At 39.8% G+C, this 18,533-nt stretch overlaps 1 protein-coding gene across 4 annotated transcripts in view; it reads left to right on the forward strand.

Moving 5' to 3' along the window:
• LOC139728841 (oxysterols receptor LXR-alpha-like) overlaps positions 1 to 18,533 on the forward strand; it is a 233,914-nt gene that overhangs the window by 186,287 nt on the left and 29,094 nt on the right. The window contains exon 1 of one of the 4 annotated variants that reach the window (XM_071639780.1): positions 748 to 1,910. The exons of the other annotated variants lie outside the window; for them this stretch is intronic. Within the exon in view, the coding sequence (XP_071495881.1) occupies positions 1,880 to 1,910 (31 nt within the window). The 5' untranslated portion in view covers positions 748 to 1,879. Of the gene's footprint in view, positions 1 to 747; positions 1,911 to 18,533 lie in introns of those variants that run through there. 4 annotated transcript variants of the gene reach the window in all.

The raw sequence follows: 18,533 nt of genomic DNA on the forward strand, positions 1-18,533 counted from the left end.
GTACTTTTTTGAAAAGATGGAATTTTGTGAAATTCTCTTTATATTTTCCTTATGTTGTTGTACGCATGTGACATCTCAGTTATACATACACTGCAGTAGTCTTCTCATCCAGCGGTTACTGCACAAAAACTTCAAAAATTCATAACTTTTGAACGGATTGTCTGATTTTCCTCAAACTTTCAATGATGTGTTCTACTAATATTGCTACATTCTCTCAATCCTTATGTTTATGAAGGTGAACTTGTCCTTTAACAACACATCACAACAGTGCATAAACACAAGGGCAAGCTAAGATTTAAGGGTCATCATTTTGGTAGACTTCGGGCATGAACAGTTTGGTTGACGAAGTATCATGATTGGCAGTTAGCCAGATATTTCTGTCCATCTCAACGAGCCAAAAATTTTTTTTTGATATTTGGATTGTGATCGTTATCCTGATAATTTGTTTGTGTGAATGCTGCTATTGATGTGGCATGCTGTCAAGAAATTAAGGGGTGCTCTCTGATAATGGAAAGTAATCTCACCCCCACCCCTCCCCCACACTTGACAACTTTTTACTTGCTTGGAGTGGAGTCAGCGTCAGATGCATTTGAGATGCATTGAGAGAGTTTGAGAGGAGTAGGAAAGAATGAGTAACAATAGCACGCACAAAATTAACTCGTTGAAGACAAGTCCCAAGAATACTTGGGCAGTTGTCCATCAGAAATGCGTGTAATGGTAAAAACAGTCCGTCCTCAACAGGTTAAAGAAAGCAAATGAAAACTTCTGGATGTGAGAGTGAACTGGCAGTGAGACGATATGGAGACACTCAAATGTCTAAATCAGAGGTTGATAAAAAAGATCCTGCCGTGATATGAATTTGGGAAAAAGCAGGGTTTTTAGAAGGAAACACTAAAAGAATAAAGGTATGTGGACAATACAGAGAGATGGAATGGACAGGTGAGGTATGGGTTAAATCCCCTACCCAGCCACCAAGATACAGAAGGAACAGAAAATCACAGAGGATCTGAAAGAATGACTTCCGCAAGATGCACAAAATGTGTACAATTCACAAAGTTTGGGCTGAAAAACAACAACAACTGCTCATTCTTGGAGGCACATATTTCAGAAGAAGAAGAAAGTGAGAGGGGAGGGTGTGAGTGCAGTATTCCCTCCTTCGTAGCAGTGTGGCCGTCCCCACAAAGCCCCAGCACATACACAATCATGGCCTTAACACAATAGAACAGACCCAGGGACACATCACACACATACACACACACACACACACAGACACACAGACATACACACATGTACAAAAATTCAAGCGCAGGCATTGTGTTGTTCCTCGCCCACACACAGAAAGCCACTTAACTTCACAGCCGACGACGACGAACGGAGCCGAGAGCCCAGGGCTTCGCTCACTTTCTATTGGTCTCCTCTAACCTTGCCATTGCTTGCATATCGGTGGATGCGGGGGTGCTGAATGGCACTGCATGTCGCGCGGGGAGTGAGAGCGGGCCGGAGACAGGGAGAGAGACTGGGAGAGGGGAGAGAAAAAGCACTCTCACCGCGTCCGCTTTTTCATCTCGCACCTCACTCGGCAACCCCTGATGTGCTCAATGCATCATGAGCTAATCGCGGTACGGAGCAGCCTTTTCAAAAAAGTATTCAGCCATACAGAGGCAGGCTTCTCCTTCTCCCATCACTTCGAGACGCTTTGGCGGAATTCACTCCTTTTGCATCTCGAGCTCTTCAAGGAGCCCCCAGGTCTTGGCAGCGGGACATACCCTCCCAGACCCTCTGGCTGCCACTCTGGATTTTTAAGTCAGCACCAACTAAAACTCTCTGGCGCACCTCTGCTCAAGCTGTGGATGAAAATTCGTGGTAGACTCGTGCAACCATGGGCCTACAGGTCAACTCCAGAATGGCAGGTAGGAACCCCCGAGTCCTCTGTGCGTGGTTTCACAACAACAACTTGTAGTCGTAGTCCACTTCCAACTCCTCCTATTGTGTGGTTACTCTCAGCATCATAGTGTCATAATACCATGCTTGGTAGCCATGTGCTCATTATTGCTGCCGTCATGAAATTATGATGAATAGTTGGTCTTTTTCTGCTATTATGATGAGATAACCAGTGATGTCTGTTATCTGTCTCATGTAGATCTGGATAGATGAGGTAGCCGTGGTTTTCCTGTTTGTGTGGCTGGCTGCATGGTTATTCCTGCCAGAGGCATTGTTTGAAACATCAAATGCTTTCTTTATTTTGCTGCTTGAATAATTGTGACAACTTGTGGCCTTTGCCGTGAGAGTAATGTTTCATGAAGTGTGAATACAGAAAATATATTTAAATTTGCACTATCATTCAGTGGTACAGCTTTCCTAAAAATCAAGAGCAGTCTAACTCATGTCCTACACTGTATGATGTCCAAAAGGTTAGTGTAGCACATATAAACAGAATAATACAAATCTCCAAGCAAGAATTTGTGTCATTTTTTCTTTAAACATTTTGCTATTACTTTTCAAGAAATGAAGAGACAAAAATAAACGAACTGGGATATATTTATGATGCAGCATAGATTTTATCATGGATAAATTGGACTGTTTTGACCATGTTTTTATGTATGCTTGCAAAGTAGTGAAATTAGATTGAGATTGACCCCAAAATAATAGAGCATGATAGTAACATATTTATGGCAAAATAACAAATAACAGTGAGTGCCATGCTAGGGTGGGAAACCCATGAATATTTATACATACCTTCACGTCGTATTCAAGAGTAGTCAACATTGAAGGGAAATGATAAGTGTATGTTAGAATGTAGTTCATGCTTATTAAACCTTAAATTCCTGAGATGATTCCTCTAGCATTATGCCTGGTAGTTTTGAATTCCTAAATGTCATCGATGGACTGCGGAGACAAGTATATTATAGCATGGGGGCAGAATGTGTGTACATTACCCTGACACTGTTAAGAGCTGAAAACTTAACTAGTAGAGATCTCGTATTTGCAGAAATAACAGTGCAGGAGACATCCTTATTTAGTTTCTTTTTTCCTTTTTTTTTTTTTTTTTTTTTTTGGTAACTTGAAGTATGCTTTATCAAGCCTTTGAAGCACTATGATGTGTTTGTGTATTCCGGTCAGATCCAAGAAATGATTTCAAGAAACACAATATTCAGCTTCACCTGAATAATGAGCACTTAGAGGGATGGCATAGTTTTAGTTGAGGTGGGGATTCAGGTTTTAACTTTTTGCGAGATGATTAGAAACCACTTACATGGATGTTAAAGAGCATACAATTGTAAGAGGAATTAAAAGTTGATTTGATGAAAATCAACTTTAAAATGGCTGAGATATCCAAAAGCAAAGAGGTCTTAAATAAATGGTGGGTCTCACCTTTTATTAGGACCACTTTGTTTTACTTTGTTTTTGGATATCTCAGCCAAGTGACCAAAGAGGATTAAAGGACAAGTTCACCTTCATAAACATAAGGATTGAGAAAATGCAACAATATTAGTAGAACACATCAGTGAAAGTTTGAGGAAAATTGGACAATCAATGCAAAAGTTATGAATTTTTTAAATTTTTGTGTTGGAACCGCTGGATGAGGAGACTACTACAGCTTGTGAGTCATATGCGTACAACAGTATAAAGAAAATGTAAAAGAAAATTCAACATATTTTCACTTTTTTCGCATAATAAAAGAGCACTTGACTTGCCTCTTTCTAAAGGCAGGGGGAATAATATTACGCATAACATTTGTCGGTAACGAGTCAGGGGAATGTGTACTTTTTTCAAAAGATGGAATTTTGTGAAATTCTCTTTATATTTTCCATATATTGTTGTACGCATGTGACATCTAAGTTATTCATACACTGCAGTAGTCTTCTCATCCAGCGGGTACTGCACAAAAACTTCAAAAATTCATAACTTTTGAACGGATTGTCTGATTTTCCTCAAACTTTCAATGATGTGTTCTACTAATATTGCTACATTCTCTCAATCCTTATGTTTATGAAGGTGAACTTGTCCTTTAAGTAGCAAACTCCCAATTACTGTGAATGCACTGAGAGGTGAATTATTCGTCTTGTAAGTCATGTACCATAAATGCCATGAATGGGGGAACAAAAACCAAGGGGGGACTATGCCCATGGACTAGGGACAGCTGGTGGATGGTGGAAAACAGCGTGAAGTACTTCACGTTGTAGAAGTTATGAAAGACATTGCATTTTGTTGAGTACAATCCAGAAGCAGTCTGGCTATGTGACGAGTGTATGAGGTTCCGCACAGCAGTGCCGGCGTTTACTTCAGCCATCCGTGCAGGGAATTGTTGATGTTATGGTTATAGACCACAACAATGTGTATCACGTTGGAAATTAGGAGTGGATACTGATGCTTTGCCCTCGAAAGAAAAGGCCAGGAGTCGGAGGGAAACTCACAGGAGATTATTTACGGCAACTTCAGAGGAGTGAGCGAGGAGGGAGAGGGAGAGAAGAAAAGTTTGCCGGAGAGCTTTTCTCAGTCGCGGCAGCTGTTCATGAATGTATCTTTGTTATGAATCCTACATCCACACCAGCTCCAAGACCAGCCGGGGTTGGCCCCCCACCTCTATCCCAGGCCCATGCCTGCTTTGTAGAGTGTGTCGCACCGCTATCCTGCTTGTAGTGAAATAGGCTGGCTAATTTCGTGTTGTGGGTTGCAGGCGAAGCTTCCATCGTGTTGGTCATCATGGAAAGAGAGAGAGAAAAGAAAGAAAGAAAGAGGATAAAGGAAAAGAAAAAAAGGGGAGGGAGGAGGGGAAGAGAGAGAGAGACTGAAGATATGAATTGAGGATAGAGACTGCTTCTTGCTTTCCAGGAATGGCTTGAACTTCCCCTGTGTACTGGCGGCTAGTCCGCTGGTACGCGGCCTGCTAATGCTGCCCGATGTCTCCCTGTTTGAAGTATGACACAATGTGTTTGTCAGCTGTCCGTTCGAGATTTCTCCTGCCTCCGAAAAAAAAAGAACTCAAAGAGAGGGAGAACTTCAAACAGCCAGAGCGATTTGCAAGGTATTGCTGAGGCCGTGCCAGCAGAGCTCCAGAGGGAGAATGTAATGATAATGTATCATCACTGGCTAGACTCATGGACAGAATAGTTTCAGGGGGTCGGGAGAGCAGAGTCTACTGCCCCCACCCCCCAACCTTTTCTATTAACTTGCACGAAAGTTTTTACCACCACAAAACTGAAACAGAGTGCCAAGTTACATGTTCAATGTGTATTCAGATTTTCCTTTCAAGCCAGTCAGATTGTTTACTAGGGATGTCGAGATATCTATGTATGTTTCACATTAGGCTTGACATTCAAAGAGGACGTTAGATTTCTGCATCGCAAGGACTGTGGACGTTGCAACGTAGAGTGGTCCTTCAAGTTTTGAGCTAGGCAAGTGAGTCAAACAAATGGTGCATGCATTTAAGAAAAAGAATTTGATGCCTTTCATGGTTACTATGTATTTCAACACTCTTTTGCTTGCATTGTACTCTGGCATAACAACCATTGTCAAGTTTCCTGTATCTGTAAAATGTGAGTAAGTTTTTCTATTATAGAGTAGTCCAGCAATATTATTGCAATACCATCCTTTTGCTAAAGAATCATTAAGGGTGTGTTTTTTTGGTCTATATGTAAAATGATAGTATTTCATGCATGAGCAATTTAAGTCACATGACCGATGTTATTCTTGGCTGTGTTATCTATCTGTAAAATGTTTCCATGGGGAAAATTTTTCATCAAAATGTGTTTACTCTCCAAAGTTCTTTCATATCTTATCTTTTGTCCCTGTGGCACTGCTAGAATACAACCCGAAGCACCAGCTCGGTCTAATTCTTCTGTATTCAATCACACTACATTTCTGACGTCATAGGCCTGAAACATCTCCAATTTGTGTGATTACTGGAACCCTGTCTGCACCACATTGTCGTAATCAGTGGTTTGCTAAGGAGCTGTTTTGCCGGATTTATGGCCCACCTGTGGCACCCGTCCCGTCAACAATTTATCTTCGCTAGTAACCATGATTTGGTCTCAGAAATGGGAGACTATTTTCAGAGTGAACAGTCCCGTGCAAACCGGTCCCCTCCAACATATAGTAATTTCCCTGAAGATTGATATGTGGTGCACACAGCCTCTTTCAGTGATGAGTTTATACCCTAGTATGCTGTTGATGTTTTGTAATTCAGTATTGCAGTTTAGGGGAAAGCACAGATGTCTTAGTGAATCTTAGTGAGCCTAACACTTTAACAGCTCAACAAAATGTTCGGCAGTTCACTTCTTTGCAGGTTATGTGGATCATTGTAGCAGAATTTTGCAAGATCTGCATTTCTTGTCCCTTACTAGCAGCATTCATACACACCTGAAAGTAATGATTGTTGAATACTGATGTTTTCATCACGATGCAAAAGTAAAAGTGATTGATTCTTGTATCTGGACACACACACACCCACAAAATTTAACTCTCGCAACACATCGTCATACAAAAATCAGTCCCAGTAACTAACTGTTGCAATACTAAGTAATTTGCTATGTGCAGCGTGTGTGAACGGCGCACAAAGAAACATTTTTTTTTTCTTGTAATTCCAGCGTGCAACTCGCCGCACTAGGTCTGCATACTCCGATGCCCATAATCATGCTCTGATCATTGTTTAGGCATGCACAGTCTGGAAATTTGAAGCGCGTCATTTGTAACAGATATTATGAATTCATTTGTGTGTGTGTGTGTGTGAACGATGGCAAACATAAGCGATTTTTCACATTGCAACGCAAGAAACGAAAGTTCCTGTGTCTGAATGTGATTGTGTGGCAGTCGTAATTTCTGAGCTGAAATGGGAAAGGTTCATTGCACCTTCAGTCTCTCTCATCATGTTTCTGTTATGCTGGAACAGAAAATCTTATCAGTAATAGGAAATCTATTTCGCTTTATCGAGAGCAAACACTACTGAGAAGAGGGGTGTTATCACATTAGGATTTGCCATCACCCCTGTAATGTTATAACAAATTTCAGAGGAAAGAATGAAACCTTCATATGTTCGGTGCTTTGTCTGTTTGATATATTCAGTTTGCTAAATGCAACCTTGAATATGGCATGGTTTTTTACTCTGAGTCTAAAGCAAATCTGTAAGATGGGGGGTGGGGGGAGGTGAGTAACACTAACAGTGAATTATAAATCATGCACCTCATTAGCATATGACTGAAGGAACACCACAAAGCTGGGAAGGATGAAGTTGGGCTGTATCTGTTCCGCCTTGGGAATGCGTCGGTAGCAAGGATTTGGTTTCATTCATGAGTCCAGAATATCTTGCTGTTTGGTGTGACAGCAATGAAGCAAGATAACATGAGATCCGTCATAGAGGATGCTGGCGTCCACACAATATATGAGCAGTGTTTTGTCTTACATTTTTTGTTGTTGTATGTGTGTGTGTGCATGTTTTATTGCCTGTTTCTCTTCATAGATTTTTAAAAATGCCCATGTTTATGTATTTGATTTCTTGTTGCTAAGGAAATTTCCATCTGTGGAATTTCTTACGGCAAGCATTAAAGAGGCATGTTTGAAATATGTAGATTCCAATAATTGTTGGGAGTAATCAGGAAGGTGGAGTAACAGATTAGATTGAATGACCAAGTCTTCATTTCACATACGTGTGAAAAAAATATCACACATTAGCTAAATTGGATCACATGCTCAGTGTCAATACTGTGAAAATTAATAATATTATGGCAAAATGGCTGTTGCCATGGTAACTGCAACTGTAAGGATATTACATGGCTTATGTTCTTAGTGCTGCATAAGACCTAGAGGGGCATACATTTGAATAAATTTTATGACCTGTCTGCTGCCAGAAACATTCATGCTTTAAAGAACTGTTGCCATAAAAAAGGTGAAAGACATCGATCACATTATGTATGTCGTTTATTCCTACAGCTACCACTTGAGATATCAAGAGTTCTGTCCGTTTCATGTCTTATTGCATTGTAACTTTGCATTTGAATTGATGATGCATGTAGAACATTCGCGCTACATGTGGACCAAAACTGTATATCAGTCATATGTGTAATCCAATTGCTCAATTGGATTACAATATCATACACCTTAATACTTATAAGTATTAAGCCTTTGACTGCAAGGTGTTAGAATTTCACATGCATTATTAGTGCACGCTATCGGCACACTTGGCTTCTGTAGTGTAGGCAGAGGGTTAAAGTTATTTGCAGCACTTCTTTCAGCAAAGCAAGCTATAAAAACCAGATACGGAATGTGATGATATTGCTCCAAGACAACATGCTTTCATGTGTTGTTGTTTTTTTACTCATCTTGTCTGTTGCATCAGGAAAACCAGAAATTATTCAGTGTTGGCTTGATTCCAAGGCAGGTGATAGTCGAATTTGTGTCCGAGAAAAAAAAAATCATCATAAAGACAGTCTTGTATAATGCATGCCTCACTCGCTTACCCCCCCCCCCCACCAAACAATTATTGGTATGTTCTATCCCTATCAGACCCTTTGTATCTCGCAGACTTCTCTCTTTCTTTTGCGCTTTTTGTCTTCTTCTTTTTTTCCGATAAGCTAGCGAGACCACGACAGTGTGTAAGAAGATGGATATGGCATGCGATAAAGCAGGCGACTGCATCCCATTAGTGAGAAACAGTGATACAGTGAGCACGATGTGAGGCACTGTGAGAGCAAGAAGAGAAAAAAAAAAAGAACTTGGGGGGGGGGAAGATGTTGCGATGATACCGCTGACAATGATCCTCTGAATGCTCTTCAGCTGCGATCCGATCCTGGATTCCATGGGAATGGTTCTGACCCACATCCCTGTGAACCCTCTCCCCATCCATCCTCCCTCCTCCCTCCCCCCCCCCCCCCCACCTTCCCCTCCATAGGGCAAGGGGGAGGGGCTATGTTGTCCCCCAGGAGTCGGGGCATTAGGGGTATGATGATAATAATACTGATTTGCATTTACATCCTGCATAATAACCTAGGGAACTCCCTTCTCACTCTACAAAATTTCACATTAAAATATCAGGAAAATGTTTGAAAGATTTTGCAAATGGCGTAGTTTCTGTCTCAGCCCCAAAGGTTATCTGGCAACCTATTTCACAAAATTGGTGCTGCTATGGGAAAAGAACGATCTCTACGTGAACAAGTGAGTGAAGCTGGTAGATTAAGTAAACTCTCATCAGAAGAGTGGAGATTTCTTATACTGTAAAACGAGGAATGTTTGCGTGCATTTTAATTTCGCGTGCGCCAAGATTCGCGAAATTAAAATGCACGCAAAAGTTCTTGTCTACACTATATGCATTGAATGCCAGTGGCAGTTCACGAAAATTTCATGCAGCAGAAAAGGCCGTCTGCTCCAATTCGCGAAAAATTCATGCCGCGAATATATCATGTTTTACAGTATCTTCGTATAAGGGAATGATATTTAGATAGAAAGGTGTTTACTGATAACTACACTACGACATAGAAAAACAATTTTATACACAATTTTCACAGGTACAAGTAGCCAATGCAGGCATTTCGACATGGTTTGGTTTGATCCCTACTCTTTGCAGGTTCCATCAATTGAACAGCACTATTTTTTACTATCTGCAATTTATATATATATATATATATATATATATATATATATATATATATATATATATATATATATATATATATATATATCTGGGATAACACAAAGAAGAGTGATAATTGTATGCATGAATACTGGTTGGTGATTGGTAATAGTGCAACCACTTAACTAATGCAGTGAAGATCAGAATTGTTATATTGCCTGCAGTGACATCACATCAGGTGATATAATCTCACATGGAAATGCACATAGAAATATATTTACACATTGACGTACAGTTTGTTTTTGCCAGGATATTTTGTTTTCCTTTTTACTTCTTCTTTTTTTTCCTTTTTTGGTGGGGGGGGGGGGTGGAGGGAGTAGATGGAGAAGGAGAAGGGGGAGGGGCTGAAGAGGCAGTATGGATGGTAGAACTTTGTGAATAAGCACAGGCCCCTCAAGTTCCTGTGGTAGATTGTAGGTGGGAAGGTAGGAAGAAAGAGGGAGAGAGAGAGTAGCAGAAGGCCCCCCATGCAGTGTGAAGAGGGAAAGAGAATCTGATCAAAGAACAGATCAGGGTGTGTAATGTAAAACTCTGTCAATGAATGCAGATGTATTGAAAACAATGCGAACGGTGTCAAGAGCCCTTGCGCAGGCTTTCTCAGTTTTATTCTTTTCCCTTGACAGTTTGTTCTTCTTTTTTTTTTCCATTCTCTCGGTCTCTCGCGCGGAGGAAGCATACAATTTGCATGAAGTTTGCAGTCAGCCAGTGACTCCTCCTTGATATGAAATCAGAATAAAAGGGAAGAAAGGATCAGATTGAAATGGTGGTGCATGATATTTGAATATATGTCCTGGATATCATAGGCACTGGATATGTTTGTTTGTGTAGATATGTTTGTGTGTGTATCTTACATATGTATGTGAGAATGTATGTGGATTTTACTCAGTTTGAGAAACAATTTTTGTATATGAATTCAGATACATACGTAGTGAGATGTATGGATACATACATAGGTAGATGTATGTTGTAGCTTGATTACAATTTTTTTTTTTGTGAGGAGGAAGGATCAATGGGGGTAGAATATGATATACAAATCTATGGTTCTGACAGAAACTCAAATATTATTACCAAATATGTTGAAAAAAAAATGAGATGAAGAGCTACAAGTTAAAAATGAATGATACACCAGATTTGACACAGGTATAAGAAAATGAGTTTGATTAATTGTAGCTCCTGATCTGCAAAATGTGACATTTTATCATAACTTTTGAATATGTGATATGATTTTATGCAAATGGAGTGATCAATTCTTCTTGATGAAGTCAAACGTGAAACCAAAGAGTGAAATGTTGCAATACGAGTAAAAATGTTGACAAGATATGGATGTTTTCCTCTTATTTCATTTTTTTTGAAGAGGATATGATGAAGAGATTATCAATTGTTGAACTTTTGGTATTTATGCAAGTCCCAGTTTTATGTATTTCATTAGTTACCTTTATTTTGCACTTTTCTGAGCTTTCAGGTTCCAAATCTTGTATAAGTGTACCATGAGTACAGAAAAGTAGATAGCTTGATAGATGGATGAAGAGTTTCAAGAGATAACAAAAATCAATATTAAGGACCTCCTATACTTTTGTAAGTTAAAGTCTTGGTGAAATGTTTGAAAGCTTTGCAATATGTTAAAATACTGCCTAGAGCTGCAATTTACTTCACTTTGACATATTTCCCATGGACATGTATGTCGAGTTAGGATGTTATATTTGGAAGCTGATATTTTCTCTCACTGCACCTTCTTCTTTATTCCTTTGTTTACCCATCTTTCACAAGAATCAGAAGGGTGGTTTGTTTTCTCAGTGTCTGCAGATATATGTATATATATATATATACCTATAACTTGAGCAACTCAAATGATGTTCTTCCAGTATCTGTCAAACTTTGCTGACACCAACACTACACCATGATAATATTTTGTTAGGGGATTCAGTATCTGTGTTTGGGTCTGGCTTTAGTTTTCATCTCGTCGAGTGACTCGAGGGAAGAGATGCGTAGGGGGTTTCAAAATTCTACTGCCATGAGATAGGTTCATTTGAAATGCCATCATGGTGGAAATGGAAGCAGAGAAAGGAGAAGGAGAAAGAAAAAAATGAAGCACATAGGGAAGAAGAAGAGAAAGAGAAAGGAGAATGGAACTGTGCACAGCAAATTTGGCTGAGGGAAATTGTGTAATGGTTGAGATATTGAACCAATGAGAGGAGGAAGAAAAAAACAACAACAAAGAAGAGAGACACACCAGCTTTCAAAGTTGTTTGAAATTTGATCATTGTGGAAAACTTGAATGCATGAGACAGGGGGAAAGAAGGAGAGAGAAAGAAGAACCAGCAGCGCATTCAACAGATAAACCGAATGCTGCGCGCTTTTCGCTGCCAAAGAGTTCTGTGTACATCCCAGGCAGCCTGCACCCGGGATGGAGTTTCAGCCTACAATAACACGGTGTTGTTGTTCTGCGACGGCGTTCCCTGGCCGTAACGGAATAAACCGATTCCTACGGCTGACCTGCAGTTCAAATCCGAGGAATCGTTTGACACGTTGCCTTGTCAGGAGCAGTAGAGGCCTGTTTTGCGAGACCTTAATTCTCCCAGCATGAGAACAAATCTAAAAGTCATGGGATACCCTGCCATCCATTGCACGCTTGCATAGTATGGAAAAAAAAGGGGTAGTATGACCAAAAAAAAAGGAAGGAGAAAAAAGGGATTTCTGGTGATTTGAGTGTGGAACTACCCTGTGGCCATGAAGGTTGCTTCATGAATGTGTTCTGTCTTGTGAAAGTCTGAATTTCATTTTGAATTGGTCTGTAGGAGAAAGGAATGGGAAGCATTTTAAATGTCCTGCATTCATAAGTGTTTCTGTGGAAATATACATAGTATTGATCAAGATCTATGGTGTACTCATAACCAGACAAAAGCAACAGTGTGGCACTGTAATTAAAAGAAATTGGCATACGTAATTCACTTTACCTTGATGATAACTTTTGATGCAGTCTGTTTTTTGTCCTGCAGATCTTCCCTCTAATAGATTTCCAAGAGAATCTTCTGTGCCTGATAAGGAGCTATGTTTTTGATTAAAGGCAGAAGTTCCAACAGAACAGTTAAGATTTGGCTGAAATTACCAATTGATTGTCAGTAGTTACAACTATGTGAATATACCAGTCATTCAACACAGCATCAGACATGCAACAGATGATAGCCAGGCATGGATCATATGTGACTTTTAACAATATTGTACTGCACATTCTCAGTGAAAAAGAAAAGAAAAGAAAAGAGGAAAAAAAATAAGATGACTCTTTCTTGAATACAGATGACAGAATTATCTTTCCCTGTTTTAGACAAATTTTAGGAACACAACAAACATCACTGTGTATGGAAAGCATAGACAGAGGTCAGAGAGAAATATGAATTAGTAGTATTTCTCACTCATAATGTTAGGATAGTGACAAGAGGAAAACCATGGTCATGTGACCAAGACAGCTACTCAAATTTCATGTAGGACACCATGAGAGATGACTTGTATTCCGTTTAGAGTCCCCCTGTGTAGGAGGACCTCAGGAGGACCTCCGGAGGACATGCCCAACAACTCTCCGGTCATCTAGTGCAAGGTTGGCATACGTTTCTATGGAAACCATTGGGCGAGCGTTTCTCCTCGAGAGAGGCGGCAATTTCTCATGCGCATGTATGTGCGCACTCCGCCACAAGCAGCGCATGTAGTAGGTCACCGGAAGTGTGTGCTGTGTTCACGCCATGTTCACACCAAGCCCCCTCATCCGGTGTGAACACAGCACAATCTCTAGAGGTTGTGCTCAATTCATGCTAGCCTTTCTAGCATGACATTCATGCCAGACTCACTCCAGACCCCTGCTAAATGCTTTGTGCCGTGAACATTTATAGTCCCCATCGTCTGGTGTGAACACAGCACAGCCTCTCAAGGTTGTGCCGTGTTTTGGGGGGACTCTAATGCCTTTTAGATGGGGTATTGGTGTTCCCCAGAAACACTGTCAAATTCTTCTTTCTTTACAGACCTGTTGACTCCATTTTGGTGCTTTTAAAAATAAAAATAAGCGCTCTTTAACGATTCAAAGCAATGAGAACATGGCACAGATAAATGTAATGAAGCATGTACTGGTATGTGCTGCATGCGTTGGTTGTGTGTTGGGATATTTTCCTTCTTGGTGCCAGTTTAGCTGAATAGTTTTCATATTTTGCTGATGTGTTAAGAGAGAATAAAAGAAAGGATGAGCTGTGGATTTCTATGCTGTACAGCTAAACTGTTGTCTCTTTTCAGATGCAGCAGTTATTAGATTCAACAGTGCCTTGACTGTTTTATTATGAGGCAACATTTCGTAAATTCCAGACGATAATGTGTAGCCACATTAATAAGTATGTCATGACAGCTGCATAAAACGTGTCATGTAATGAGCTTGCCAAGCTCTCCCACCAGGGTGCTGATTTGCCTCTTGATGCGTGACTCCACATGAAATTCACCACGCAAGGACTCTATCATGTATTATTTGGCGTGAAGTCATTTCCCATTCAGGCAAGTTGAATTTCAAAGTTTATGCAAGTTTGTAAACTTAAACCAGGGCCCCCCCCAAAAAAAACAACAAACAAACAAACAAACAACAAAAAAACATTCCTCTGTAAGAAGTACGAAAGTGGCGCTTTTGCGGCACCAACAGGACGCCATGCAATTTAGATGAGATGATGATGTCTCTCTCTCACAAGTCTCCAGATCAAGCACATTTTCTGTCTTGAAGTGACTTTAAATGAAGAGCAGGAGTGTAGCTGGAGTGATCAATTTAACATTAACTCTTACAGATGATATGTTATATTTGCCATATCATTGACAGTTGAACTAATACTAATACCATGTCTTTTTCTCTGTATGTATAAACAAATGTCCAGTTGTAATCAAAGTTTCGATAGCTGTCTATGTTTGATGTTAAATCTTATTCATTCAAGTTTACCAATAGGGTGGCTTTTCTCTCATACCTTTTTTAAAAATCTTTTATCATATATTGTCAGTGGATGTCCTCTGTTCTGTTGTGAAGTCTGTGGGTACATGGGATGAGATTTCATCTTTAAATTCTCTCCCAAAATTAAAATGCTGTTCCCCTCCGCTACTCGCCCATCAAGGCTCATCTAATCACGCTAACTTAATAATGCATCACAATAGTGCAAAGTCAAAGGCAAATCCGTGAAATTTTGCGATCCTTTTACCATACGTACTTTCCAAGCAGTCATGGATGGAGCACATGTTTTAAAGTGTGAATTGACCACATTATATTATGCAAAGTCCATGAACTGTTAAGACTGCATTTTGTTGATTTTAGTAATATATCTTCATGTCTGTGTATATTCTTTCTCTCTCTTTCTATCTATCTTTCTTCATGAATATAGTCCTATAGATATATAAGCATGCCAGGGCCAGAGTATGCATATAGTAAAGAATTTGATTACAAAAGGAGTCAACTCCATTCTTGCCAAGTTGAGATATTAGTGATTGAAGCTGCTGAAAACAAAGAAAGTAATTAAGATGATATGGGATAATTTTAATCTTGACTTTTTGATAAGAATATTCCTCATTACATTTCAAGTGAGATATGGATTCACTTTAAGATGTTTAAATGTGATGTTTAGCCCATTTGGGGATCAAATTCTTTATAATATCTGTGTGTGTAAATAGCTAGCTAGCTGGCTATATAACTGGCTAGACAGACAGAAAGATAGATAGATGGATAGATAGGTAGATAGATAGATAGATAGATAGATAGATAGATAGATAGATAGATAGAGATAGATATATATATATATATGTGCATATGTACACATATATGTGTGATGTATATATATATATCGTATATCCCTCACCCACATCAATAACCCAGATTACTGCTGATATCTTGGGCAGACCCTGAGTGCCATTGCCGGATCTGGGACAACTGTACTCTCGGCTTCATTGCCCTGCTTCGTTAGCTCCGTTCCCAACTGGATGACAGGGAGACCTAATGGGAATTGCAGTACCGATGGTTGATAAGCCGCACTATATGCCAAATACCATCTGTACCTCATAAGTTTTGATTAAAAAACTACCTATCAAAATGCTATTTTAGTGAAATGCAACAGTTACAAACATTTTTTTTCCTTCCATTTACCAAAATGATTAATATCAGTGTGATGTGTTCATGTCGTCCATGCTAATTGCCACTTTCATTTTCCCTAATGTGTGTAATATGCATACCATTTTTAAGATCATATATTCTTTTTATATTACTATTGTAATGAATATGTAATCCGTATCCATCAGTTATCCTAACCAGTGTGAACCCAAGATAACTTTACATCCCAGTCACAATGTGTAAAAGTAAACAGAATACAACTGTATCCCTATTCACAGGGGTTGCTGTGCATAGATAGATCCGCCATGTTGAGAGCTGGGAAGCTTGTAAACAGTCGCTTCATTGGGAAGCGATATTATCACCAGTCAGGTGGAAGCCTGCTGCTAAAAGAGAGAGAGAGAGTCGTGACTGCATAGCAAATTTTTTTGCCCCCCACCCCCCCCCCCCCCCCCAAAAAAAAGGCACACTGTTCACATCTAATTAGTTGCCAAGGAGACAGCCAGAAGGGCATTGACCTGCCAACTCTGTGCACATGAATAATACATCACCTCATGAGTCCAAGGGATGGAGTCTTTCTCTGTGTTATCTCCCACAGTGCCGACTGCAAGGGGATGTTGCTTTTGTTGTTGCCATTGTTCCTTTCTTTGCCGGATGTTCTCAATGCCATCAGGCACCCTATTCATGAAGACGACACTCCGCTGTCACATTACATTTGCATAGAGCATCAATAATTTACCCGTATATGTTACATATTATGAGGAATGAACTTCCAAAAGATTTTAGTAATTTGCTGCATAGATATTCTGTAAGAGATACACGGACATAGAAACTGACATAGTTTTTAATGAAATGGATTGCACATGTTTTAGCAGTTTACCTATGAGCTTACAACTGGTATTTGACAAAAGGATGTTAGTATATGATTTGGTTATTTTTTTTCGTTGCATAGGAAAGAGTTTTATATTTCAGTGATAAATTTTCCTTGTGAATGCTACATTCTTCTAACCCAAAAGTGTCATTGGTGTCATCACTAGCCATTTTTATTACATCATTTGAGTTCTACCTTGTTTTTTTTTTTATATTTCCTGTTGCATAGAGCTGTGCATAATGCTGGCTATGACCTCTGACACTTGAATCAGAATATGCCGCTGACTTATATAGGATCCAGAGCATTTTTCCATTCTCTGGTCCTTGAAGCATGACATTCACTTTGTCCAGCTACGGGGCAGTCTGGTTGGCAGTTAAGAATTGTACTGTATATGCTGTAATTTTCGCGTACAGATATTTTCGCGAATGAGGAGGTCATAGACATTTTCACGAATTGATGCCGATGCTAACATAAATGCACTACCACCCAACTGCATCGTGACATTTTCATGTGTTGTTGAATTCGCGATCCATCTGTGATTCGCGAAATTCACGAAAATTAAACCCTCGCGAAAATTACAGCTCATACAGTACTTTTGTGTATGAGAGGTGAGCAATGATAGGGATTTGATAGGGGGAAAAAAGGATATTTCAGCGATGTGATCGTGATGATTCGGCGACATGCATGAGGGGGAACACCACATCTGACTGCCAAAAAAGCTGTCAGGGGATAAGACTCCACACGAGGGCAGCACATCTGTTCTGAGCTGTTAACCTCCGATCACACCATCTAGGCGTAGCCATGAATCGGTATTACCAATTCCCATCGAACAGCAGGACTCACTTTGAAGGCGTCAAAAAGACCTATTGAAAACTAGCTTTTAAAGGTGGAATCATCTATTTCTGTTTCTCTGGTGTCTGATATGACATGGAAATGAAATGAACATTGAATGTATACATACATGTGCATTTCTCGCAAGTGCAGTTCAGTTAATTAGGTGTTATGCAGTTATGAGCTTGCCTTTGTATATTATATGGCCCACACCTGAAGAAGCATAATTTGTCAAAAATGACACAATTAATTCATAAGATTTTGATTGAATCATCATTATTGGATAATCATTACATTCATTATTTTCACCAAAAGTGGGGGAAAAAAATGCAAATATTACAGCTTTTATTCCCTGCATTTTATTTGGTCTACCTGTGGAATTCATTGTTTATGCCATATTTTTAAATGAAAGTGTTATGTGCTGATGTATCAGTAGTGCCAGATATGAACAAATGTCGGCAATAACAGTCCATCTGCATTTCAATGTGTTCATGATTTATATCATGAATTCCACTGCCCCTTCGAAACAAACATTTAAATAGAGGACACAAGCATGACGGTTGTGATGTTGAAACATGTTGTTGTGATGTGGAAGTGCAGCTTTAAGTTTCTGGTGTATGAGAGCCCTAATCCTTCCCAGCAGTCCCCATCTCTGTGGGATGGTTGTCCTACCTGCTTCACTTCAATACAATTGCCCTGTGACCCTTAGCACTTTCTCTCAAGTTCAGTTGGCCCCGATAACACCCTCTCCTCAGAGACCCACTCCCCCTGAAAACTTTGGAGCTGGCCTCGCAGACCCGTGATTGTTGTTCTCCGAGAGCTGCTTGAGCACACTGGAAGTTGGTTTTGTGGGAGCTAAAACTTTGAGCAGAGGAGGCTAGGGAGGGGGAGGAAGTGAGTTTATCAATAGTTGAAAGGAGCAAGGTTAGAATGAACCTGTTGCTTTTGACATATTGTAATAAATACCGTATAGACTTTAAACACAGCACAACCAGTTCCCACAATCATTGGGTTAAAAGGGGGAGGGGATGTTATGGAACTGCAGCTGTGAAAAGAGTATATTCATGAACCTTTTTCATCACGTTAGCTTTCAAGAATAAATT

This window comes from Diadema antillarum, unplaced genomic scaffold (genome assembly GCF_040938485.1).
Source record: "Diadema antillarum isolate AM-2024a unplaced genomic scaffold, OU_Dant_1.0 seq00000203_RagTag, whole genome shotgun sequence".
NCBI classification, from domain to species: Eukaryota; Metazoa; Echinodermata; class Echinoidea; order Diadematoida; family Diadematidae; genus Diadema; species Diadema antillarum.